Raw genomic sequence first — 23,426 nt, 5'->3', positions numbered from 1 at the left:
TTAAATATAGCCAATGAACTGGCCTCGACTACCCTCTGTGGCAGAGAGTTCCAGAGATTCACCACTCTCTGTGTGAAAAAAGTTCTTCTCATCTCGGTTTTAAAGGATTTCCCCCTTATCCTTAAGCTGTGACCCCTTGTCCTGGACTTCCCCAACATCGGGAGCAATCTTCCTGCATCTAGCCTGTCCAACCCCTTAAGAATTTTATATGTTTCTATAAGATCCCCTCTCAATCTCCTAAATTCTAGAGAGTATAAACCAAGTCTATCCAGTCTTTCTTCATAAGACAGTCCTGACATCCCAGGAATCAGTCTGGTGAACCTTCTCTGCACTCCCTCTATGGCAATAATGTCCTTCCTCAGATTTGGAGACCAAAACTGTATGCAATACTCCAGGTGTGGTCTCACCAAGACCCTGTACAACTGCAGTAGAACCTCCCTGCTCCTATACTCAAATCCTTTTGCTATGAAAGCTAACATACCATTCGCTTTCTTCACTGCCTGCTGCACCTGCATGCCCACTTTCAATGACTGGTGTACCAAGACACCCAGGTCTCGCTGCATCTCCCCTTTTCCTAGTCGGCCACCATTTAGATAATAGTCTGCTTTCCTGTTTTTGCCACCAAAATGGATAACCTCACATTTATCCACATTATACTGCATCTGCCAAACATTTGCCCACTCACCCAGCCTATCCAGGTCACCTTGCAGTCTCTTAGCATCCTCCAAACAGCTAACACTGCCCCCCAGCTTAGTGTCATCCGCAAACTTGGAGATATTGCCTTCAATTCCCTCATCCAGATCATTAATATATACTGTAAATAGCAGGGGTACCAGCACTGAGCCTTGCGGTACCCCACTAGTCACTGCCTGCCATTGTGAAAAGGACCCATTTACTCCTACTCTTTGCTTCCTGTTTGCCAGCCAGTTCTCTATCCACATCAATACTGAACCCCCAATGCCGTGTGCTTTAAGTTTGTATACTAATCTCTTAAATAAAAGACACAAAGTGCTGGAGTAACAGCGGGTCAGACAGAATCTCTGGAGAACGTGGATAGGTGATGTTTCGCGTTGGGACATTTTCTCAGATTAAAATAATATGCATTGTTAAAACTGTTAACATAGTGGGTCCGAAGAAGGGTCTTGACTTGAAACGTCAGCATCAAAGGTCAGTTACTCCAGCACTTTGTGTCTATCTTTGGTATAAACCAGCACCTGTTGTTCTTTTTTATTTCATCACAGATTGTGTTTTGCTGAAGTCAGCAATATTAATGGTCCTACAGAAATTAGCCTGATGGTCAAAACACTTTTATAATGGCCTAGAAATGTAATTATTCTTTTATTCTTAATGGTGTCCTCCATGAAGACCCTTGAAATATTTGTTCCATACTTTTAGACATTATTATTAAATCAACAACGGATGATATAATCAGAATATTGTGTTGAACTTATTTTTGAATCTATGTTGTATTTTTATTAGTGTGCTGCAAGGACATCAGAATTTCCCCTGAATAAGGGGATTAATAAAGTTTAATCTAATCTAATATACCATTTGAAAACAATGGGTCGCTATAGACCAGTTTGTGACCTAACACTTTGACTTAAATCTATGGCTTATCGTGTTTACGTTAGGGTTATGGATCATGTATTGTTGCAAGACATCAAATATTTTCTACTCAGAGTATATTGTACTAGTGACTGATACAATTCATTAAGTGCGATTTGTTTACCTTATAACAGCATAGACCTCTTGCAATAACACAGCAATGTAAATCCCTTATGATAGGCATCATTCCTGCAATAATTTAAAAGCAACTTTGTATAAGGAACTGGGGTTTCTAAATGTAGAAACAAGGACCCATCCCGATCCAAAACGTTACCTGTCCATTTTCTCCAGAGATGCTGCCTGACCTGATGAGTTACTCCATCACCTTGTGTCTGATGGAGTGTCTCACTTGGATGCAATCAGCAAGCTGTAAAAATCTCTTCTGAAATTTCTATTGCCTTTCTGAATTACATTTCTGGTTTAATTTCCAGCCCAGCTGAGTTGCTTAATCACAGCCAGCTCAACAGATTAAAATAATAGACTTTAGTTTAGTTTGTAGATACAGCATGGAAACAGGCCCTTTGGCCCACCGAGTCCTCGCCAATCATTGATCACCCATTCACACTAGTTGTATGTAATCCCACGTTCCCACATTCTCCCTACTCACTAGGAACAATTTACAATGGCCAATTAACCTACAAACCCGTATGTCTTTGGCATGTGGGAAGAAAGTGGAGCACCTGGAGGAAACCCACGTGGTCACAAAGAGAACATGTAAACTCCTCATAGGCAGCACCCAAGGTCAGGATTGTACCCGGGTCTCTGGCACTGTGAGGCACCCACGCGGCCACCCAAATTGCATGATTAAGCTTAATTTTTTTTGTTTCTTGCATTCACCAATATGCTTTCATACATTTGCAAGTGGTAGCTTGTTTTTATTAAAACAGCCAAACACCCAGTCACTGTAAAAAACCCTAATTTTAAATAGTTCAGTTTAGTTTATTTTATTATTGAAGTATTATTATTACAGAAAATGACAAAAAATCTGAAACTGTTTTGTAAATTTTGTTAGTGGACATAAGCCAGTTTATTAATAAATTAAATATATTTTTATATTTTCAAAATGTTTCCATTAGTGGGTGTCGACCTAAAATAAATAATTTAAAGAACTTTCTCAATCAATTGCAAACAGAAGCAAACTGGATTTTAACAGTAGAAACTGGCCACGTTCATGATACAGATTTATAGCCATTTTTTTGGATGAGCCTTACCAATGAGCACAATGTTTTTAAACTAGATTTTTTGTTTATTACATATTATCTATGTGTATCGTATTTGCAGACCTGCTGCAGGTAAGAATCTCATTATTTTGTTGTCAATACATATAGCAATTAAACACTCTTGATTCTTGAGAATTAAAAATGTACCCAAGAGGTATCTCGAATGCAAAATTCAACAATACTTTGATGACATGAAAGCTTCCCAGAAGATATAAGCAGCAGCTCTGAGATATAGTTAACTATTTTAATCAGTCTAATTACTTGTCCTCCTCTTGTTTGTCCACCTCTACAGACTGGGTTCCGAGGCATGAGAGACAGGGCAAGATCTGGTAAGCAACAATTCATGTTTACAAAAAGTTTGTTTTAGTTTAGTTTAGTTTAGAGATACAGCGCGTGAACAGGCCCTTCAGCCCACGAATCTGCACCGACCAGCGATCCCCGCACACTAACACCATCCTCACGCACGCACTAGGGCCTTACTGAAGTCCATGTACACAACATCTACAGCTCTGCCCTCATCAATCTTTTTGGTCACATCTTCAAAACTGACAATTGCAAATTCTCAATGTTGTCCAACCCAGCTTTCCAATGAATGCTCAGGCATTTTATGCAACAAAAAAAAATGCTTTGGAGCAGGTACAATCCCTGTTTAAATTTTGCACCAAAGCAAAAATACAGCTCAAGACATTAAATCTCTTGCTCCTGCCAACATCACTTGTCACACATTCACCATTTTTGAATCCGTTGCCTGTTCAGTAACATCATTCTCTGTAATGATTGTTGCCCAGAGAAAATAGGTGACAATATTTTGGTAATGAGGCATGTGTGCATGGCAGGGTAATGTGCAGTTATGTAGGTATGTTGACATAGTTACCCCCTAATATTGAGATCATTTATTTCCTAATGCTTGCAAATATAAAGGCTTGCAGTCCCAGTTTAGTAACACCCATTCTCTGATAATCTATAGTTTCTGCATATGATAGCAGTCTCACTTTGACTGACAGAATATAGCAGAGTACTTAGAACGACATGTCATGCAAATCCCTGAATGAATGGTGATGACTGGATGTGTCAGGTCTCGCATTTGATCTAGTTTCTGTTTCTTATTGGTTTTTAGTATTAGAGTTTGCATTCTTGTTTTATTTTGGTGTCTCACATCTCCTCTTGTTTCAGGTCCCATTTCCTGTCAGGTCGTTTACCCTCATGTGATTGTTGGCCATGCCCTGATGTGTTTCACCTGTGTCTCGTTATCCCCTGCTAGTCTGTTGGCCAAGCCCTGATGTGTTTCACCTGTGTCTCGTTATCCCCTGCTAGTCTGTATTTAAGCCTTTTGTGTTTTAGTTCCCATTGCCTGAAGGCTATATACAATGGGTTAATTAGATCTGTGTTAGATTATGGTTGTGTGGTGTATGGGTCTGCATCAAGTACTTCTCTTAAGAAAATAGACAACATTCAATATCAGGCATTGAGAATATGTACAGGTGCAATAAAAACAACTCCAACAGCAGCATTACAGGTTGAAATGGGGGAGATGCCTCTAGAGATGAGAAGGATACAGCTTTCATTAAATTACTGGATTAACCTACAGGGCCACAGTCAAGAACACCCAGCACAAGTTACTGTCAAACCATGCTGGGAAAAGGAGAGAAGGGAAACAAAAAGTTTTGGATGGACAGTGACCCAGAGAGCAGTACAAATCGGCATAGCACAATTAAATGTGGTTCCAACAGTTCCATTACCTTCAATTCCACCTTGGATACTTCCAGATGCAACAGTAGACTTTACAACATTAGAACAGGAAAACAAGGATAAACAACGTAGGTATAATTCAGTCATCATACAGGAATACATTGACAGATACTACAGTTTTGTCCAAATTTATACAGATGCATCAAAAGATTCAGTAGATAAAGTAGGAGTAGCATTTATTGTACCAGAATTTCACATCAAAGTAGGGAAGAGGATCAATAATGAGGTCTCAGTATACACAGGTGAAATGATTGCAATATTGTTAGCGGTACAGTGGGTCGACGATACTAGGCCTTTAAGGACAGTTATTTGCTCAGATTCAGGTTTAGCAATAAAGAGTTTACAGCACAGCCATTCAGACAGTAGACCAGACATTTTGATTGAAATACAACAAACACTATTCAGAATTCAAATGATGGGGCTTACAGTCATATTTTTATGGGTACCAGCACACATTGGCATTAGAGGAAACGAAATGGCAGATAAGGTAGCAAAAGAGGTAGCAAAAAGAAGTAAAATTGATTTAAGTATTAACATAGGTAAAACTGAAATCAAAGACATTATTAAGCAAAGACTGAAGGAAAGATGGCAAAAGCAATGGGATGAAGAGCGGAAAGGACGGTGGTTCTACAGAGTCCAGAGGAAAGTGGGAGAAATGAGATGTGCAGGAAAAAACAGAAAAGAGGAGACAGTAATCTCAAGAATTAGATTTGGACACACTGGTCTGAACAGTACACTTTTTATAATAGGCAAGCATAATACAGGTAGATGTGAATACTGTGGGCAAGAAGAGACAATAGAGCATGTCATTGTACATTGTGAGAGGTATGAGGAGGAGAGAGAACGGATGAGTGAGCAGTTCAGAAAAGAAAGAATACAATTTGATTTGGTAGATATTTTGCAAGGAAGTTCATATAAGTGCTATCAAATCCTGTTGCATTTTCTTAGGGTAACCAATTTGTTCGGAAGGATATAGGTTATTAGTATATGTAATGGTGTTGTTTGATCCACACTCCATACCAGTTGGTGGCGGTAATGCACCAAAAAAGTTGTTTGCCAACCGCCAAAAAACACCACATAGAAGAAGAAGAAGGAGTTCCCATTGCCAGTTCGTGGTGTATGCTACTTGGTATCACCTCGTTCCAGCTCTCGAAATCTTGTGATCTCGACCTTTGCCTGTATTTTCGACCACTGGTTCTTGCCTGCTCCTATATGGTACTGTTGCCTCTGTTTTGCCTACCTGTGTACTGACTTGGACCGATTAAACGCCGAAGACTGATCTGCCCTGTGTCTGAGCCTGCATTTGTGTCCTCCTCCTCGTTCAGTTCTGACATTACGAACTGGCCAACAATGGACTTCAGGGGTTCCTTGGGTTTGCTAATTTTTATAGGAAGTTTATCCGGAACTTTAGTGTCACTGCTGCACCACTCCATGCTCTTACCTCACCCCACGTGCCTTTCTCTTGGTCCTCTCAAGCAGAAACTGCATTTATGAGACTCAAGAGGAGCTTCTCCTCAGCCCCCATCCTGGTTCACCCTGACCCGTCACTCCAGTTCGTGGTTGAGGTGGACGCCTCGGGTGTGGGCATCGGGGCCGTACTCTCACAGAAATCCCCCACAGATGGTCGATTACATCCCTGCGCTTTCCTCTCAAAGAAGCTTTCTCCTGCTGAGAGAAATTACGATGTGGGTAACCGTGAACTGTTAGCGGTTAAAACAGCCTTGGAGGAATGGAGACATTGGTTGGAGGGTACCAAGCAGCCGTTTCTAGTTTGGACAGACCACAAAAACCTGGAATACATCAAGTCAGCCAAACGCCTCAACTCGCGCCAAGCAAGGTGGGCTCTCTTCTTTAATCGATTTGATTTTGTACTGTCTTACCGCCCTGGTGCCAAGAATGGCAAACCTGATGCTCTCTCCAGACAGTTTGATCCTGACCCATCCCCTAAGGTTTCAACTCCCATTCTGCCTGCTTCCTGTTTTGTTGGGGCGGTTACTTGGGAGATTGAGAAGAGAGTTTCCGAGGCAACTGCTGGTGTTCAGTCTCCGCTAGGGTGTCCTTCTAATCGTCTGTTTGTTCCCGAGTCTCTTCGTTCACAGGTGATTCACTGGGCTCATAAGTCTCGGATCTCCTGTCATCCCGGTGTCCGCCGAACCCTGTTTGTGGCCAAACAGCGGTTTTGGTGGCCTTCCATGGAGAGGGGGATTAAGGAGTACGTCGCCGCCTGCAGTATTTGTGCTCAGAACAAGACCTCCCGTCGGGCCGCCTTTGGCCTCCTGAATCCGCTGCCTGTCCCCTCACGCCTCTGGTCAGACATCTCCATGGACTTTGTCACGGGCTTGCCCTCTTCTGAAGGTAACACCTCAGTCATGACTGTAGTGGACAGATTTTCTAAGATGGTCCATTTCATTGCGTTACACAAGCTTCCCTCCGCCAAGAAGACGGCAGAGGTCATGCTGTCTCATGTTTTTCGCATTCATGGATTTCCCAGAGACATTGTGTCTGACCGGGGGCCTCAGTTCGTGTCCAGGTTTTGGAAGGAGTTTTGTTCTCTGTTGGACGCCACGGTCAGCCTTACATCTGGTTATCACCCGGAATCCAATGGACAGACTGAACGCCTTAACCAGGAATTGGAGACAGGACTGCGGTGCTTGGTGGCACAGAACCCTTCAACTTGGAGCAAACACCTTATTTGGGTGGAGTATGCACACAACACACTTCCTTGCTCATCCTCTGGTCTCTCTCCATTCCAGTGTGCCTATGGTTATCAACCGCCATTGTTCCCTGCTGTGGAGAAGGAGTCCAGTGTGCCCTCCGCTCAGGCTCTCGTCCGTCGCTGTCGCAAGGTTTGGAATGGGGCTCGTCAGATGCTGTTGCGCAGTTCTGCGCGTTACAAGAGGATGGCTGACCGTGGAAGAACGCCGGCTCCAGTATACTCGCCTGGTCAAAGGGTGTGGCTCTCCACTCGAGACTTACCGCTGAGGGTGGAATCCCGGAAGCTGGCTCCTCGTTTTGTTGGTCCTTTCCCCATATCGAAGGTCATCAATCCTGTGGCGGTTCGTCTCAAACTCCCCCGTGCCATGAGGGTCCACCCTACTTTCCATGTCTCCCGTCTGAAGCCATTTAAGGAGAGTCCTCTGGTCCCAGCCTCCACACCCCCTCCGCCCCCCCGGTTCCTTGATGGGGGTCCAGTGTTTACGGTCAGCCGGTTGCTGGGGATGCGCCGGCGTGGTCGTGGTTGTCAGTATCTTGTGGATTGGGAGGGGTATGGACCTGAGGAGCGGTCTTGGGTGCCAGCTCGCAACATATGCGACCCGGAACTTATCAGGGACTATCGGCGCCAACATCCTGAAGATCCTGGGCCGTCAGGAGCCGGCCGTGGAGGGGGGGGTACTGTCAGGTCTCGCGTTTGATCTAGTTTCTGTTTCTTATTGGTTTTTAGTATTAGAGTTTGCATTCTTGTTTTATTTTGGTGTCTCACATCTCCTCTTGTTTCAGGTCCCATTTCCTGTCAGGTCGTTTACCCTCATGTGATTGTTGGCCATGCCCTGATGTGTTTCACCTGTGTCTCGTTATCCCCTGCTAGTCTGTTGGCCACGCCCTGATGTGTTTCACCTGTGTCTCGTTATCCCCTGCTAGTCTGTATTTAAGCCTTTTGTGTTTTAGTTCCCATTGCCAGTTCGTGGTGTATGTTACTTGGTATCACCTCGTTCCAGCTCTCGAAATCTTGTGACCTTGTGATCTCGACCTTTGCCTGTATTTTCGACCACTGGTTCTTGCCTGCTCCTATATGGTACTGTTGCCTCTGTTTTGCCTACCTGTGTACTGACTTGGACCGATTAAACGCCGAAGACTGATCTGCCCTGTGTCTGAGCCTGCATTTGTGTCCTCCTCCTCGTTCAGTTCTGACAGGATGTGAATTTCTGTGAATTGAAACTTTGAATGCGTGCACCACTGGACTTAGAACCATCTTCGTCCCCTCAGTTATCAGGCTTCTGAACAGTCCTTCGATAAGCCCAATTCTGCCCAATACTGCCCAATTCACTTCTGCCCCATTGCAGACATCTGACTCTGTCTATGGAACTGGTGCACTACAATACTGAGAATATTCTGCACTGTACAATATTCTGCATTCTACAATATTCTGTATCTTTATCTTTGCTCTATCCACTGTACTTGAGTTTGACTTAATTGCATTTATGTATAATATTATTTAATATGATTGAATAAAATGCAAAACATAGCTTTTCACTGTACCTTGGTAAATGTGACAATAAAAAGATCTAAACCTAAACCTAAAAAAGAAATGTCATAACAGCAAAAAACCCAGATTACTCTAATACATTTCGTACGAATTGAAACCTGTATCTTTATTTTTCATGGTGTTATTGTGGGCAGATTTAATAATTTGATAGTGTAAAGTTCTTTGGGTAATGGCAAACTCCACCAACACCTCAGAAAATAACACATCTCCACCAATTAATTTCAAAATAATATTCAGAAGCAAGTAGAGAGTGCTGTACAATAAACAAAGTTGATGTGTAACATTTTAAAACAAGTAAAAGGTAAATTGAATAATTTCAATCCTTTTCAATAAGTGTTGAAAGACTCCATTGAGGTATTTTTGCAGTTTTAATTTATATTTCACATGAATGGACATGGCTAGGCACAGAAGTCCACAGGATACCTTTGAGTTTTATGCTTATCCAATTTCCTGAACAAAGCGTTCTCCTATAAGGTCCAAGATATTTCATTTCAATTTTCCACTTTCAAAATTCATCTCAAATAAAGAGAGAAATCATTGTTTTCTGATATCATGTCTGGGACTTCAGCCAGTTTGTGAGCAGTTCATTGTAGCAATTTAACTAGGATTCTTTTTCAATGCACAGAAATAATCTCAGATGAATTTGTGTTATGTTTTCTGTTAACATAAATATTTATTTTTAATTTATGGAAATACTACCTCTTTAAAACATTTCATATTTTCTGTGCACAATTTTAAGGGCAAATTAACTATTGCAATCTAGAGCACAGGCACATTATTTCCTGAGTAAACTGATATCTCTCATGAACCAAATGTCAACCTCCATTCCCTCCATGTGCCTATCCAAAAGCCTCTTCAATGGCACTATCAGATCTGCCTCCACCACCACCGCCCCTGGCAGCATGTCCCGGGCACCCTCCACTCTCTGTGTAAAATACCTGCCCTGCACATTTCCTCTTTACTTTGACCCTCTCCCCTTAAAGCTTTGCCCTCTAGTCCTAGACATTTCCACCCTGGGAAATAGGTTCTGACTTCTACCCTATCAATGTCTCTCATAATTTTATACACTTCTGTCAGGTCTCTCCTCAACCTCCGATGTCCCAGAGAAAACAATCCAAGTCTGAACAATATCTCCTCACAGCAAATGCCCACTAATCCAGGTAGTGTTCTGGTAAGCAGAAACAGAGAACTGCAGATGCTGGTTTGTACCAAAGATAGACACAAAGTGCTGGAGTAACTCAACGGGTCAGGCAGCATCTCTGGAGAAAAAAGATTGGTCATGTCACGGGTCGAAACCTTTCTTCAGACCTCTTCTGCCCTCTATCCTAAGCCGCCCAATTCTTCTTGCAATGGGGGATCAGAACAACACACAATACTCCAAGCGCGGTCCAACCAAAGTCCTACAAAGTGCATATTGGCTACCTGACTCTTGTACTCAATGCTCTAACCATTGAAGGCAAGCATACCATATGCCTTATTTACTACTCTATCTGTTTGTGCAGCTACTTTCAGGGATCTATGGATGGCAAGGAGAGTGATAGAGTTATACAGCACAGAAACAGGCCCTTCGGCCCAATTTGGTAACACCGACCAACATGTCCTGTCTACACTAGTCACACCTGCCTGCGTTTGGCCTATATCCCTCTAAACCTATACTATCTATGTAACTGTCTAATTGTTTCTTAACGTTGCAATAATCCCTGCTTCACCTACCTCCCCTGGCAGCTTGGTCTATCCACACACCACCCTTTGAGTGAAAAGTTACTCCTCAGATTCCTCTTAAATATTTCCCCCTTTACCTATGTCCTCTGGTTCTCAATTCCCCTACTCTGGGCAAGAGACTCTGTGCGTCTACCCGATCTATTCCTCTCGTGATTTTATACATGTCACTAAAATGTTACTAATAATGTCACATCTATAATTAAAACATTCCCTGATTATAACTAAAGCAATTTATAAAACTTATCCCTTTCTTCAGCTCTGCGTGTCTGCATGTGTTTATATGTGCGTGCGTGTACATGTCTTCATAGGCTCACGCCTGCACTCGCATGTTTTTCCTCTTTTCTGAAGCGTTCCCAGCAATTTTGTTTCAGATTTATAGGGACCTCAGTTTAGTTTTCTTATTTTAATTCTTCTCTGTTTGAGTCAAAAGTTATGTTGTCAAACGGACAACATCAGCATAATATATTTTGAGGATAGACACTAGGCTGAGACCTTTGGCAATCAGAATAGCCAAAAGCAGTGCTTTCTTTGTACACTCAATGTACTGGTATGCACAATTAATGATCTTAAGGAGAATCATCGAGTTATTTGCATGGAAACAGGCCCTTTGGCCCAACTTGCCCATGCCATCCAAGATGCCTCATCTACATTAGTCCCACATGCGTGCATTTGGCCCATATCCTTCTAAACCTTTCCTATCCATATACCTGTGTATATGTCATTTAAGTGTTGTTACAGTACCTGCCTCAACTACCTCCTCTGACAGCTCATTCCACATACTCAACATCTTCTATGTGAAAAAGGTTCCTCAGGTTCATATTAAATCTTTCTCCTCTTACCTTAAAACTTTCTGCTCTGGTTCTTGATTCCCTTACTCTGGGTAAAAGACTCTGTCTATTCCCCTCATGATCTTATACACCCCTATAAGATCACCCCTCATCCTTGTGTGCCCCAAGGAATAAAGTCCTTGCCTGCTCAATCTCTCCCTGTAGCTCTGGCCCTCGAGTCCTGGCAACGGCAGAGGCTGGACTGGATTGTTTTCTCTGATACATCGGATGTTGAGTTTCTTTATCTTGTATTTTAATTTAGCAAATAATTAAATTGCTTAAATTAATTATTGATACACAGAATTGATACGCAGTCTTCCACCTGTATAATGATTTTACCTCAAACAAACTATCGCAACCAATGTTCAATAGTAACATGTACGCGACACTGGTTCTCAACACCTGCATAATACTAGTTGTTCACTATAGGATATGCCTGGAGTGGTAATAAAGAAACAGAACTGGGACTAAAGAAAGCTGATGTAACTCATCCAGATGGCAATACTGAGCTCATTAGACCCAGGAAGCTATATAATCCTGTGAAAGACTCCAAGAGTTATCGGGCTCTTCATTGTGAATTAGTGTTAAACCACAAGAGGTGAGTCTTACTTAATGGTTGATCTTGTATACTGTACCTGTGATGTTTATTTTTGTTCTGTGAATGTTTCTCAGTTAAACATTGCAAAGACAAAACCATTGCCTTTAGTTCCATTGCCATTGTTTACACAAATGCCAGAGATTTCAGGAATCAGTGGATAACATTAAATTAGGTAATACTGATAACATTTGAACATAGAATTCTCCAATTTTAGCTAACTAACCTATAATGAGCACCTCCCCCCACCATTCTGACCCCCCCCCCCCCCTTTCTTCCTCTCTTCCCTGAGCCCAACGTGGATGCACGCTCATATCTCACTCCTCCTCTCCCCTCCACCCCCCTTACCCTATCCCCCATACCCTCCATCTATATTCTTTCCTCTGGTTCAGATTTCATATTTCTATCCTTATATCCTGATCCCACACTTTTTGTTGTTTCATCTCTGGCCTTTGTCCAACCATCTGCCTATCAAGAACCCCTCTCACCTGTATCCACCTATCATTTGTCAAGATTTGTCCTGCCCCCATTTCTATTTGAAGGGAGAGACCTCAGAGGCAACCTTTCCACTCAAAGTGTAGACTGTACCTTGAACCAGCTGCCAGAGGAGGCTATAGAAATTGAGACAATTACAACCTTCAAAAGACATTTGGACAGATACATGGATGGGAAGAGTTTAAAGGAATATGGGCCAAATGCAGACAAATGGGACTATCCCAGAACGGGCAAGTTGGGTAGAAAGGCATGTTTCCACACTGGGTAATTCTATCATTCTATAACTCTACAACTAATGGGATTAAATGGAAAAAAAAGTTTCTACTTAAAATGTAGTAATTTCTTCTCATTCATTTCGATGGAGGTGTACACACAGACTCAGTGTGCAGAATTTCCCAGTCTGAAAGTGTGGAAATGTTTGGATATTTCTACTGTCTGGTTGGATTCAATGGGAAGTCCACACAAGGAACGCAAGGGAAGCCCTTATTCTAAAGTTATGCCAGTGCTGGGACTTTGGGACTTTGATGAAGAAATGCATCTGCGACTTAGTGTGAACATTGATGCCTGGGTAGAAAATATTCCCTACTTATCAAATTCTAGGAAAATGTTGCTTATAACTCATCACAGTTGCTTATAACAGTAAAAAATAATTAACACTGGAGGCATTTGCTTTGGAGGTATTTTGACATGTGTGGAAGGTAGTGATTGATTGCAGGGCAACAGTACCTATCTCGTATCATCTAATACAGCAGGATGTGGCTTTGTTTTCAATGCTTGAAAAATAAACTGTCAATTATATTTTATTTCTCAGCAATTATAGTAAATGTCCCTTTTAAAAAACTAACGAGAACTTTGCAGCATCAGTGTGTAACTTAAAGTTGACTTCACAAACATTGAATTTAAACTTTAAGGGTCAATTAAAGTATTTTAGAAACTGCTATATAAAGTAGTACAACTTTTTTAATTCTCTCTCCCAGAGGCTTTGCACTCCCGAACAAACCCGAACTCCAGCGAGTGATGGAACAGAGAAAATATGATTTATTAAGGGAACAGGAAAAAGCTCAGAGACCCCAAACCGATTTTGAGCAAGAACTTAACAAAAGACACCAGAAGCTGGAGCAGGTACATTTTGACTCTGCATCATTTCACCAAATCGAAAATCAATAATGCAGTTTCAATTATTCAAAGTTTCTATGACAGTTCATACAACAAAAGTTACTGCTAAGACACAGGTGTGGATACATATGTGTATCCATTTATACATTTTCAACTGGGGTAAACCATGCTTCACTTTCAATCCCACAGTGCTTCCTAATTGTAAACCTAGCAATCTATTATCTTTCACTAAGAAATGAATGAAGTACCAACGACAATTTACACTTGTGTATACGCTGCTATTTTTGGCTATTAAACTATGTGCACAAAATAAGTTCACCGAATTGTTTTCCACTTGTTTCCATGATTATATCAATACTATTGAGTGAAAGTGTCCAAATTGATGCAAAGATTGCAACATTTTCAGTAAGCTGTGCCCAACATTTCTTAACGCTCATGTTTCCTGTGACCATCTAATGCTGGTGCTTTATTGAATTTTCCTGCATTGGATTTCATGACCTCAGGACTGTCAATGGCCCCATATCAGAATGGACAATCTGCATTTAGATGGTAAATGATCTGCCCTGCACAATCAGTACAATCTGTCCTCAGCTTAACAAACATCCTTCAATTTGTTTTGTCCACAAGTTGGAAAATGAGACCAAAATAAAATCACTCAATATACTAGTAATAAATGGCTTCAAAATCCCATAAAACTGATAAGAAAGAACAATGACTAAAAGTGGAGAGGGAGTGAACTACAGGCTAGATGCAGGAAGATTATTCCCGATGTTGGGGAAGTCCAGAACTAGGGGGTCACAGTTTAAGGATAAGAGGGAAGTCTTTTAGGACCGAGATGAGACAATCATTTTTTACACAGAGTGGTGAATCTGTGGAATTCCCTGCCACAGAAGGTAGTTGAGGCCAGTTCATTGGCTATATTTAAGAGGGAGTTAGATGTGGCCCTTGTGGCTAAAGGGATCACGGGGTATGGAGAGAAGGCAGGGATGGGATACTGAGTTGGATGATCAGCCATGATCATATTGAATGGCGGTGCAGGCTCGAAGGGCCGAATGGCCTACTCCTCCACCTATTTTCTATGTTTCTATGAACTAGAGTCATTGAGTCATACAGCTTGGAAATGGGCCCTTTGGCCCAACTTGCCCACGCTGACCAACACGTCCCATCTACACTAGTCCACTACATTATCTGTGCACTGTGGATGGCTCGGTTGTAATCATGTATAGTCTTTCCGCTGACTAGATAGCACGCAGCAAAGCAACACTATTTCTCCCCATCAGTAAAAGGTCCAACTCCACTTTGAGTTACTTGTACACGGCTTCCCTTCAGTCTCTGTTGTTCATTAGACCATATTCACCCTTACATAGAGGGTAGAAGGGTTGCAGTTATGCATATTATTTTTTCAAACTGTTTAAAATTCACATTGTTGATGAAAATCGCTTCACTTTTCATCGACAGTATGAGGAGAAACAGCAAAAGTTGGAAGAACAAGAGAACGTGCCAGAGTTTGTCAAAATCAAAGAAACATTGAGGACAACAAAGAAAGGAAGTGCAGAGAATGGCCAGATGATCTAGTCAAATATGTAATGACGATCAACATGTGGTGTGCCTCAGTGCTATATATCCAAGTCCATGGAGTGATGGGAGACAAGGAGCTTATCGCTTCCAACGTTGAACGGTCTGATCTCTGTCAACATTTGGCCCATTTTTCACTTCAAACACAACTGTGCCCAAAATTGAACATCAATCATTTTTATCATCTGGCAATTGATCTATCGATTTGGTTGTTCTCAACTTTTTACATCTATGTTTCTCCACAGCAGTAGACTATTTAAAAGTAGACAAAAATGCTGGATAAACTCAGCGGGTGAGGCAGCATCAATGGAGCGAAGGAAATAGGTAACGTTTCGGGTCGAAACCTTTCTTCAGACTTTTAAACCCCGAAACTTTGCCTATTTCCTTTGTTCCATAGATGCTGCCTCACCCGCTGAGTTTATCCAGCATTTTTGTCTACCTTCGATTTTCCCGCATCTGCAGTTCCTTCTTAAACAGTAGACTATTTAAAATTTTGTTTCAGTCATTTTTGACAGACATAAACCATTTTGTCGTGGGATATAATCTACTACAGGTCAGGATACCTGTTACTAAACAACTGTATATCGCTTTCCCGATATCCCAATGATTTTATAACTGTTTGCAGAGATACTGTAGTTAACTGAATGTGACCAGATCCTGAATGGGTTTATTGGAGCAAAGAAGTAAAGCTGTTTGTACAATGCTTTTAACTAATTAAAATAACTTTGTTTTATTAGCTTGTTTCTGTGTATTGTATTCCAATCACATGAAAATCACATATTTGACAACCTGTGGTTAAATGTTGACAGAGCAATAGTGTACTACAAATGTAAAACTGACATGAAAAATGCCTCTGGTTTTCAGGCATCGACATAAGCATGAGTAGTTTTAATCCATCATCTACTAGTGGGACAGCACTGGATTCAATTGGAGGCACAAGGAATTGCAGATGTTGGAATCTTTGGTAGAACACAGTGCTGGAGTAACAGCAGGTCAGGCAGCACCTCTGCAGGACATGGAGAGGTGACGTTTTGGGTCAGAACCCTTCCTCAGACTCATTTGGATGCTAATCATTGCTAACTTTCAAATTTTTAGAATAATGGCAAGGAATGCAACTATGTTACACAAGTTCAGAAACTGCTAGGAGTCTAATACATTATTGTAGCAAATGGGAACCTTACTCAGTATCTCACTCCTCTGTGCACTAACCACTTGTTTACCTGATACCTTCTATGTGCCTAAAGTGAAAAACATTCACTGTTTTGCTTGAAGCAAAGAGTTGTAGATTATTTGTTACCTCCAATGTGGTCTTCAATGATTATTCATGTCATTATTTATTTCCTTTGTATCAGTAAACACAATCTCATCCGGGCATGGGTGTAACAATAACATATGCCTTAATTTTCACTTATGATCCACCAAAGGTTAATTGTGAAAACGGTCAGGATATGCATCAGAACCGCCATAACTCAGAGGTGCAATAGCATAGTGATTAATTTGCTAGATGAGATACTGGAGTTATGCACCATCCCTTGAAGGACATGAGTCCTTTTTATCATCAGAGCTGTGAAATTTAATTAAACAGAAATCTTGATATATTTTTTAAGGTAAAGCTCATATCAGTGCTGGTCACCCTGTTATAGCAAAGATGTCGTTAAGGTGGAAAGGGTTCAGAAAAGATTTACGAGGCTGTTGCCTGGACCCGAGGGCCTGAGCTATAGGGAGAGGTTGAGCTGGCTAGGACTTTACCCCTTGGAGCACAGGAGGCTGAGGGATGATCTTTTAGAGGTGTACGAGATCATGAGAGGAATAGATAGGGTAAATGCAGAGTCTTTTACCCAGCTCAAAGGTATCGCAAACCAGATTATATAGGTTTAAGGTGAGGGCGGGAAAGATTTCAGAGGAATCTGAGCACCAACATTTTTACACAAAGGATGGTTGATATATGGAACAAGCTGCTGGAGGGAATAGTTGAGGCAGGTAATATCACAATATTTAAGAAACATTTAGACAAGTACGTGGATAGGATAGGTTTAGAGGGATGTGGGCCAAATGCAGGCAGGTGGGACTAGTGAAGATGGGACATGTTAGTTGGCGTGGGTATGTTGGGTGGATGGGCCTGTTTCCACGGAGTATGTCTATGATTCGGTAACTGTAGCTATGAAATTACCAGAATTATCTGTACTACCTACAAGGAGTGGTTGGACAAACCTGGATTATTTTCTCTAGAATGCCAAAGATTGAGGGGAGACCTGATAGAAATGTATAAAACGAGCGCCAGAATATTAACCAATCAAATACTTTCATCTAAATTTTACTTATTCAGGGGCAATAGACAAGGATGCGCTCTCTCCCCGATACTATTTGCATTAGCCATAGAACCACTTGCTTAGAGTATCAGGTCCCACCCAGGCATATATGGATACAATACTAGACATACTATGAACAAAATTTCCCTTTATGCAGACGATGTACTATTATACATTACTAACCCCCAAACTAGTATCCCAAATTTACTATCCATTATAGACCAATTCGGCACCTTCTCTGGTTACAGAATTAATTGGAGTAAAAGCAAAATTATGCCAATAAACAAAAAAGACGTCGCCCGGCTCTAACAGTTCCCTTTTAGAATTGTTACTGACAAATTCAGATATCTCGGAGTTTACGTTACCAGGAAATATTCCCTCCTGTTCAAAGCGAATTTTGGTCCATTAATTACAAAACTTCATACTTTTCTTCAATTTTGGAAAACACTGCCTATTTCCCTCCTCAGCAGATTGAATGCCTGAAAGATGATCTTTCTCCCGCAGCTTTTATATTTATTTCAGACAGTACCAATATATATTCCCAAATCTTTCTTTAAAAAAATTGATTCCATTGTTACTATCTTCATTTGGGACTACCAAAGGCACCAAAAACATAAACAACACCTGTGCAAATTCAAAGAGAATGGAGGACTAGCCTTACCCAATTTCCTCTCTTACTACTAGGCAACAAATATTAAAACCATAATCTTCTGGTTGGATGATTCACACCAACAGGCCAACTGGCTAAAAATGGAAAGAGAAGATTGCTTGCCTTTCTCCATAGGCTCGATTGTCCTGTCTCCAATACCTCTGAATAAGTCAATGTATGATCATTACCATATAATACATGGTACTATTCGTATCTGGAAACAGTTGAAGTTCAGTCTCAAATTGAGAGACAAGTCTCTCCTTCTTCCTATTGCAAACAATCCCTCTTTTAAACCCTCTACTTTAGATGGTGTTTTCACGGTTCACCCAATGGAAGAACAAAGGCGTCAACACTGTGGGAGACCTATATTGGAATGGGACTTTTTCCTCCTTCCAAGAGTTGCGGGTGAAACACGATTTGAATACGAATAATTTTTTCAGATATCTTCAGGTTAGGGGCTATGTGAAAACATTCATGCAAGACTACAACACTGCAAGTCCAGATAAACTCGATGAGTGTTTGAATAGACATGCAGATACAGAGAAGTTGATATCCTACATTTACAATGTTCTTCAAAACATCAACACCCCATCATCTGAGGTTTACAGGTGTGCATGGGAAGATGAGATGGGTCAACAAATCTCAAATGATATATGGGACAAAAGCTTACAATATATCCATACTTGCTCCTTAAATGCCAGACATTGCCTGATACAGTTCAAAGTGCTGCACAGGTTATACTACTCAAAAACCAAACTGAACAACATTTTCCCCAGTGTTTCCCCTCTTGGCGATAAGTGTCAGTTCCAAGAAGCCAGTTTTGTACTCTGTACAAAAATAGTAAGATTAAACGAGAACTTACCAGTTTGAAGTTTGATCTGTATTTTATGAGGAGTTACGATGAGGGATTACGTGAAGAAGCCCGCCAGGACGCATGCGTGCCATTCTTCAAAGCAGCGGTGTGAAATCACAGATAACTGTAATGACTAAACATAGTAAGATTAGAGAAGAGATACCAGTTGAGTGTATGATCAAGGGTGGGAGCGGAGGGCACGTAATCCCTCATCGTAACTCCTCATAAAATACAGATCAAACTTCAAACTGGTAAGTTCTCGTTTAATCTTACTATTTTACTTCGGAGTCACGTGAGTGACTACGTGAAGATTTTAAAGCTCTGTGATTTCATGCCGTGGAAACGAGTCCATGCACTCTTTTGTGTGGTTGTTTGTGGCTGACCAAAAAGTGCCTTCTCATTGCCTCTTATGATTTTCGTTTTCTCCATGTATAACGACAGATGTCTTATTATACACAGACGGTCATCTGTTGGGTATGACCTAAATTGTATATTGAGGCCTGCTGATCCCTGTCTGTTCTGCTTTACTAATTCATAGATATGAAACGTAATATTTTCAGTTGAGGAAGTCATGTTGTCCAGTCTTAGTTTATGCAGTGACTGTACCCTCTGTGCCGTGATCAATGCCATTAGCATGACTGTTTTTAATGTCAGTCTGTGTAGGGAAAGAGCTGTTGCTGGAGACCAATTCCTGAGTATCTTCAGGACAATACTTACATCCCATATTTGGGAGTACCTGGTTCTTGGGGGATTAGTATTAAAAACTCCCCTCATAAGTTTTGTTACCAGTGGGTGAGTCCCAACAGAGTAACGCTCTGTCCCCTGCCATAGATAAGTCGATAGGGCACTTCTGGCGCAGTTGATGGCACTGTAACTGCGCCCCTCATCATAGTGGAGGCCTGCCAGATATTCCAGAACAGACGGGATGTTCATGTCTCTGTGGGTGATGTTGTTTTTGTGACAATGCATCTCTCACTTCCTGATATAGACCAGATATTGTTTTTTGGTTGACTGTTTTTGGGCCGCCGAGATCATGTTAACTGTTCGGTCCATCAGTCCCAGTTGTAGTAGAGGTGTTTTTAAAACTCTACAAATTAATAAGTTCAAATGGTTATGGCATGGGTGGCTATCCCTTGTTATGGGATGTAGGAATAAATCTGGTCTATGTGGGATGGTGATACATGGTTCTAATACCATGTTTAGTACCACTGGGAACCATGGTTGAGTAGGCCAATCGGGTACTACCAAAATACCAGACGCAGAGTCTTGTTGTATTTTCCTTAATACCCGACTGATGAGGCAGAAAGGAGGGAATGCGTAAATAAACAATTTCCCCCCAATGCAGCGAAAATGCATCTGTCGCCGCTGCCCCAGGGTCTGGTTCCCATGAAACATAATTTGCTAACTGGTGGTTAAGTCTGGATGCGAATAGATCGATATCTGGTGTTCCATATCTTGCTGTAATATTAGCAAATACTTTTTTATTCAACATCCATTCGGTGTTTTCATTAAATTTGCGTGACCTAGTGTCTGCCACTAAATTTAGTCTTCCTGGTAGGTAAGTGGCTGATATCCAAATATCTCTCTGGATACACCATTGCCAAATTGTATTAGCCAGATTGTCACATGATGTCGATTTGTTTCCATCCATGTGGTTAATGTATGCTACCACGGTGGTATTGTCTATCTGTAGTCTAACATGCTGGTGATATGACCCAGTACAATATGACTTTAGGCCCAACATTTCCAGGTAGTTTATGCCCAGTGTGAGTAATAATGATGCCTCCTGAGCAGTCCATCTACCTCCACAGCTGGTGATGGTATTGGTGGCTCCCCACCCAAGTGCACTGGCATCAGTTTGTAGTACCATGGAAGGGTTACTGACAATGATTAGATTGGAACAAAGCCAGATGTTATCTATCCACCATTTTAGTTCCATTTTAGCTTTGATTGGTAGTTTCATAGGTCTGCCAAAGTGACCTGCATTGATTTTGAGTGCTTGTATTTTTGCTCTCTGTAAGTTTTGGTAATGTAGAGGTCCAAATTGTGTGGCTGGAAAGGCAGCCACCATTTTGCCAATTACATTTGCTACCAATCTGATGGATGGTTTGCTGATGTCAATGAGGTTATTGCAAGCCTCTATTAAATCTCTAGCCTTTCCCTTAGGCAGAGTCACCGACATGTGAACTGAGTCAATGGTGAACCCCAAATAGTCCATAGTAGTGGAAGGCGTTAGTTTAGATTTAACTGGATGGATAATAAATCCCAGTTTTTCAAATAACTGTTTTGTGGCTGTTACGGTTTGTTTGGCCAATTCCAAAGTTTTGCCCACAATGAGTATGTTATCTAAATATGCCATGACCATGTGTTTTCGTTTCCGTAGAAACGCTAGGGCTGGTTTCAAAATTTTTGTGAACAGCCTGGGGGCTGATGATAACCCATTTGGCAGTGCTTTATACTGCCAAAGTTGTCCCATCCAGTTGAATTTTAAGTAACACCTGTAATCAGCATGGGAAAACACAAAAAGACCGCAGCTCTTACCTGCAGGTCCTGGTTTAAATTGTCGGTACGGGGGAACGTCGTTCCACCCCGCCTCCTACCGTTTTCGACTTGTCAAAAGTCGACGGCCCCATTCTGAATAGTCTCCCGCCCGGCCATGGTGTTCTGGCCGGCGCGGGACCAAAAGTCGGCACAGCTGATCCCTTACGGGGCTTGTGCCTTCAGCTGCTGCTGGCTCCCGCAACTTCGCGGTCCTCCCCAGCCAGCTTCACTCGCAGCACTTGTGGACACTATTTTGTCCAGCTTCCCCCCCTGTGTAAAAACAGCGCGGTGACAAAAAACTACCGCAGAGTAAATCACTTACCTGCAGGTCGCGGTTTCAAACTTACCGCTGTGGGGGAACGCTCCACCCCGCCTGTCGTTTCGCAAGCGTGAAAGCGATATGACACGCATGCGTCCTGGCGGGCTTCTTCACGTAGTCACTCACGTGACTCCGAAGTAAAATAGGAACATTTTGGACAGAAGTATTCAGCGTCATCTCCAACATACTGAAAATCCCATTAGAGCTAGACTTAAAACTGATAATACAGGTGCACAACCTTTTATCCGAAAGCCTTGGGACCAGACACTTTTCGTAATTCAGAATTTGTCGGCCTTCGGAATGGAAATTTTTTAGCGTAGATTTTAATGGCTGGCTCAGTGGTAGAGTGCTCGGCTCATATCCGCAAGGTCGCGAGTTTGCGCCTTGATCCCGGCAGTTCCTCGGTCGCGAGTTTGAGTCTTCAATGTAGTTTTTTCTTGCAGAATAAATGTCTGTATGAAATGCAGTGTGTTGAATGAATTCCTGAATTTGTAAATGTGACCGCAGCATTGAATCACCTCTCGTACTCATGTCACCCTAGCGGGACTACATGCCCTTAGGCGGCCTAAGGCGACATTTTCACACTCTTATATCCATGTGCAGCAGAAGCGACGTGCGTTTGGCGCCAAACGTGAGCTTTGGCGTGCCATGTTTAGCGCCAAACGTGAGCTTTGGTGAGCTTTGGTGTGCAGACGACATCCTGGAAAAAATGTCCGGTTTCTTCCAGGTAGGCGATATACCCTCCCAGGCAATATACCCTCCACTTCTCTTTTATGAAGGGGATTTAGTTCCCCTTTCTTCCAGGACCGACCAGAGGTTCCGCTGTCACCTCTGCGGGCCACCTTCGGTGAACGCTCACTCAACTTTGTCTTGGGATTCCTACTCTCCCGCGCAATGTACCCTCACCTTCTCTTTTATGAATGGGGATTTAGTTCCCCTTTCTTCGAGGACCGACCGGAGGTTCCGCTGTCACCTCTGCGGGCCGCCCTCGGTGAACGTCCTGTCTCCCTGTCCCTGGGATAGTAGGGGGCGATCAAACAGCACAATACCCCCCTCCAACTCTAGAGGAATCCGCTCCCCGATGGGCCGCTACGGCGACAAGTGGCAGTTCGCCCACAGCCCGAGCTGCGCGACCCCAAGAACAAGACGTCCCTTGCACACCATCAGCTTCTGCCCATACAGGAAGCGTGTTCCTCTGGAGTTGGAACGGGGCTGGGCTGGAGTTGCTGATCTGGGATCTCCGTGCTTGCAGTGGGCCTGGGGGTCGGTGTCCCGATGAGGGGGCGCAGCTCGGGCTGTGGGCGAACTGCCACTTGTCGCCATAGCGGCCCATCGGGGAACGGCTTCTGGTGGTCCTGACGTCTCCGGCCAGTTTGCAGTTTTCCTCTGAAGTTGGAGCGGGGCTGGGCTGCTGCTGGCTGTGGGTCTCTGGGATCTCCGTGCTTGCAGTGGGCCTGGGGGTCGGTGTCCCGTTGGTCCTGACGTCTCCGGTGACTGGCACTGACCTGCTGGCATCGCCGACGTGAAGACAGTGCAAAGCCCCCGCGCCGGTGCAATGGGCGGGGAGCTGGAGAGGGGAGGGAAGGG

At 42.5% G+C, this 23,426-nt stretch overlaps 1 protein-coding gene across 1 annotated transcript in view; it reads left to right on the top strand.

The window, feature by feature from the left end:
• The window catches only part of LOC116986812 (protein FAM107B-like), a 28,052-nt gene extending 12,553 nt beyond the window's left edge, over positions 1 to 15,499 (top strand). Inside the window, exons 2-5 of the mRNA XM_033042531.1 lie at positions 3,118 to 3,154; positions 11,817 to 11,985; positions 13,455 to 13,599; positions 15,052 to 15,499. Coding sequence (XP_032898422.1) covers positions 3,118 to 3,154; positions 11,817 to 11,985; positions 13,455 to 13,599; positions 15,052 to 15,168 — 468 coding nt within the window. The 3' untranslated portion in view covers positions 15,169 to 15,499. The remainder of the gene's footprint in view (positions 1 to 3,117; positions 3,155 to 11,816; positions 11,986 to 13,454; positions 13,600 to 15,051) is intronic.
• The last annotated feature ends 7,927 nt before the right edge of the window (positions 15,500 to 23,426 follow it).

Source organism: Amblyraja radiata, chromosome 24 (genome assembly GCF_010909765.2).
Source record: "Amblyraja radiata isolate CabotCenter1 chromosome 24, sAmbRad1.1.pri, whole genome shotgun sequence".
In the NCBI taxonomy this organism is placed as follows: domain Eukaryota; kingdom Metazoa; phylum Chordata; class Chondrichthyes; order Rajiformes; family Rajidae; genus Amblyraja; species Amblyraja radiata.
Note: the sequence above shows the minus strand (reverse complement) of the source record. Positions and strands in the feature narration are given on the sequence as shown.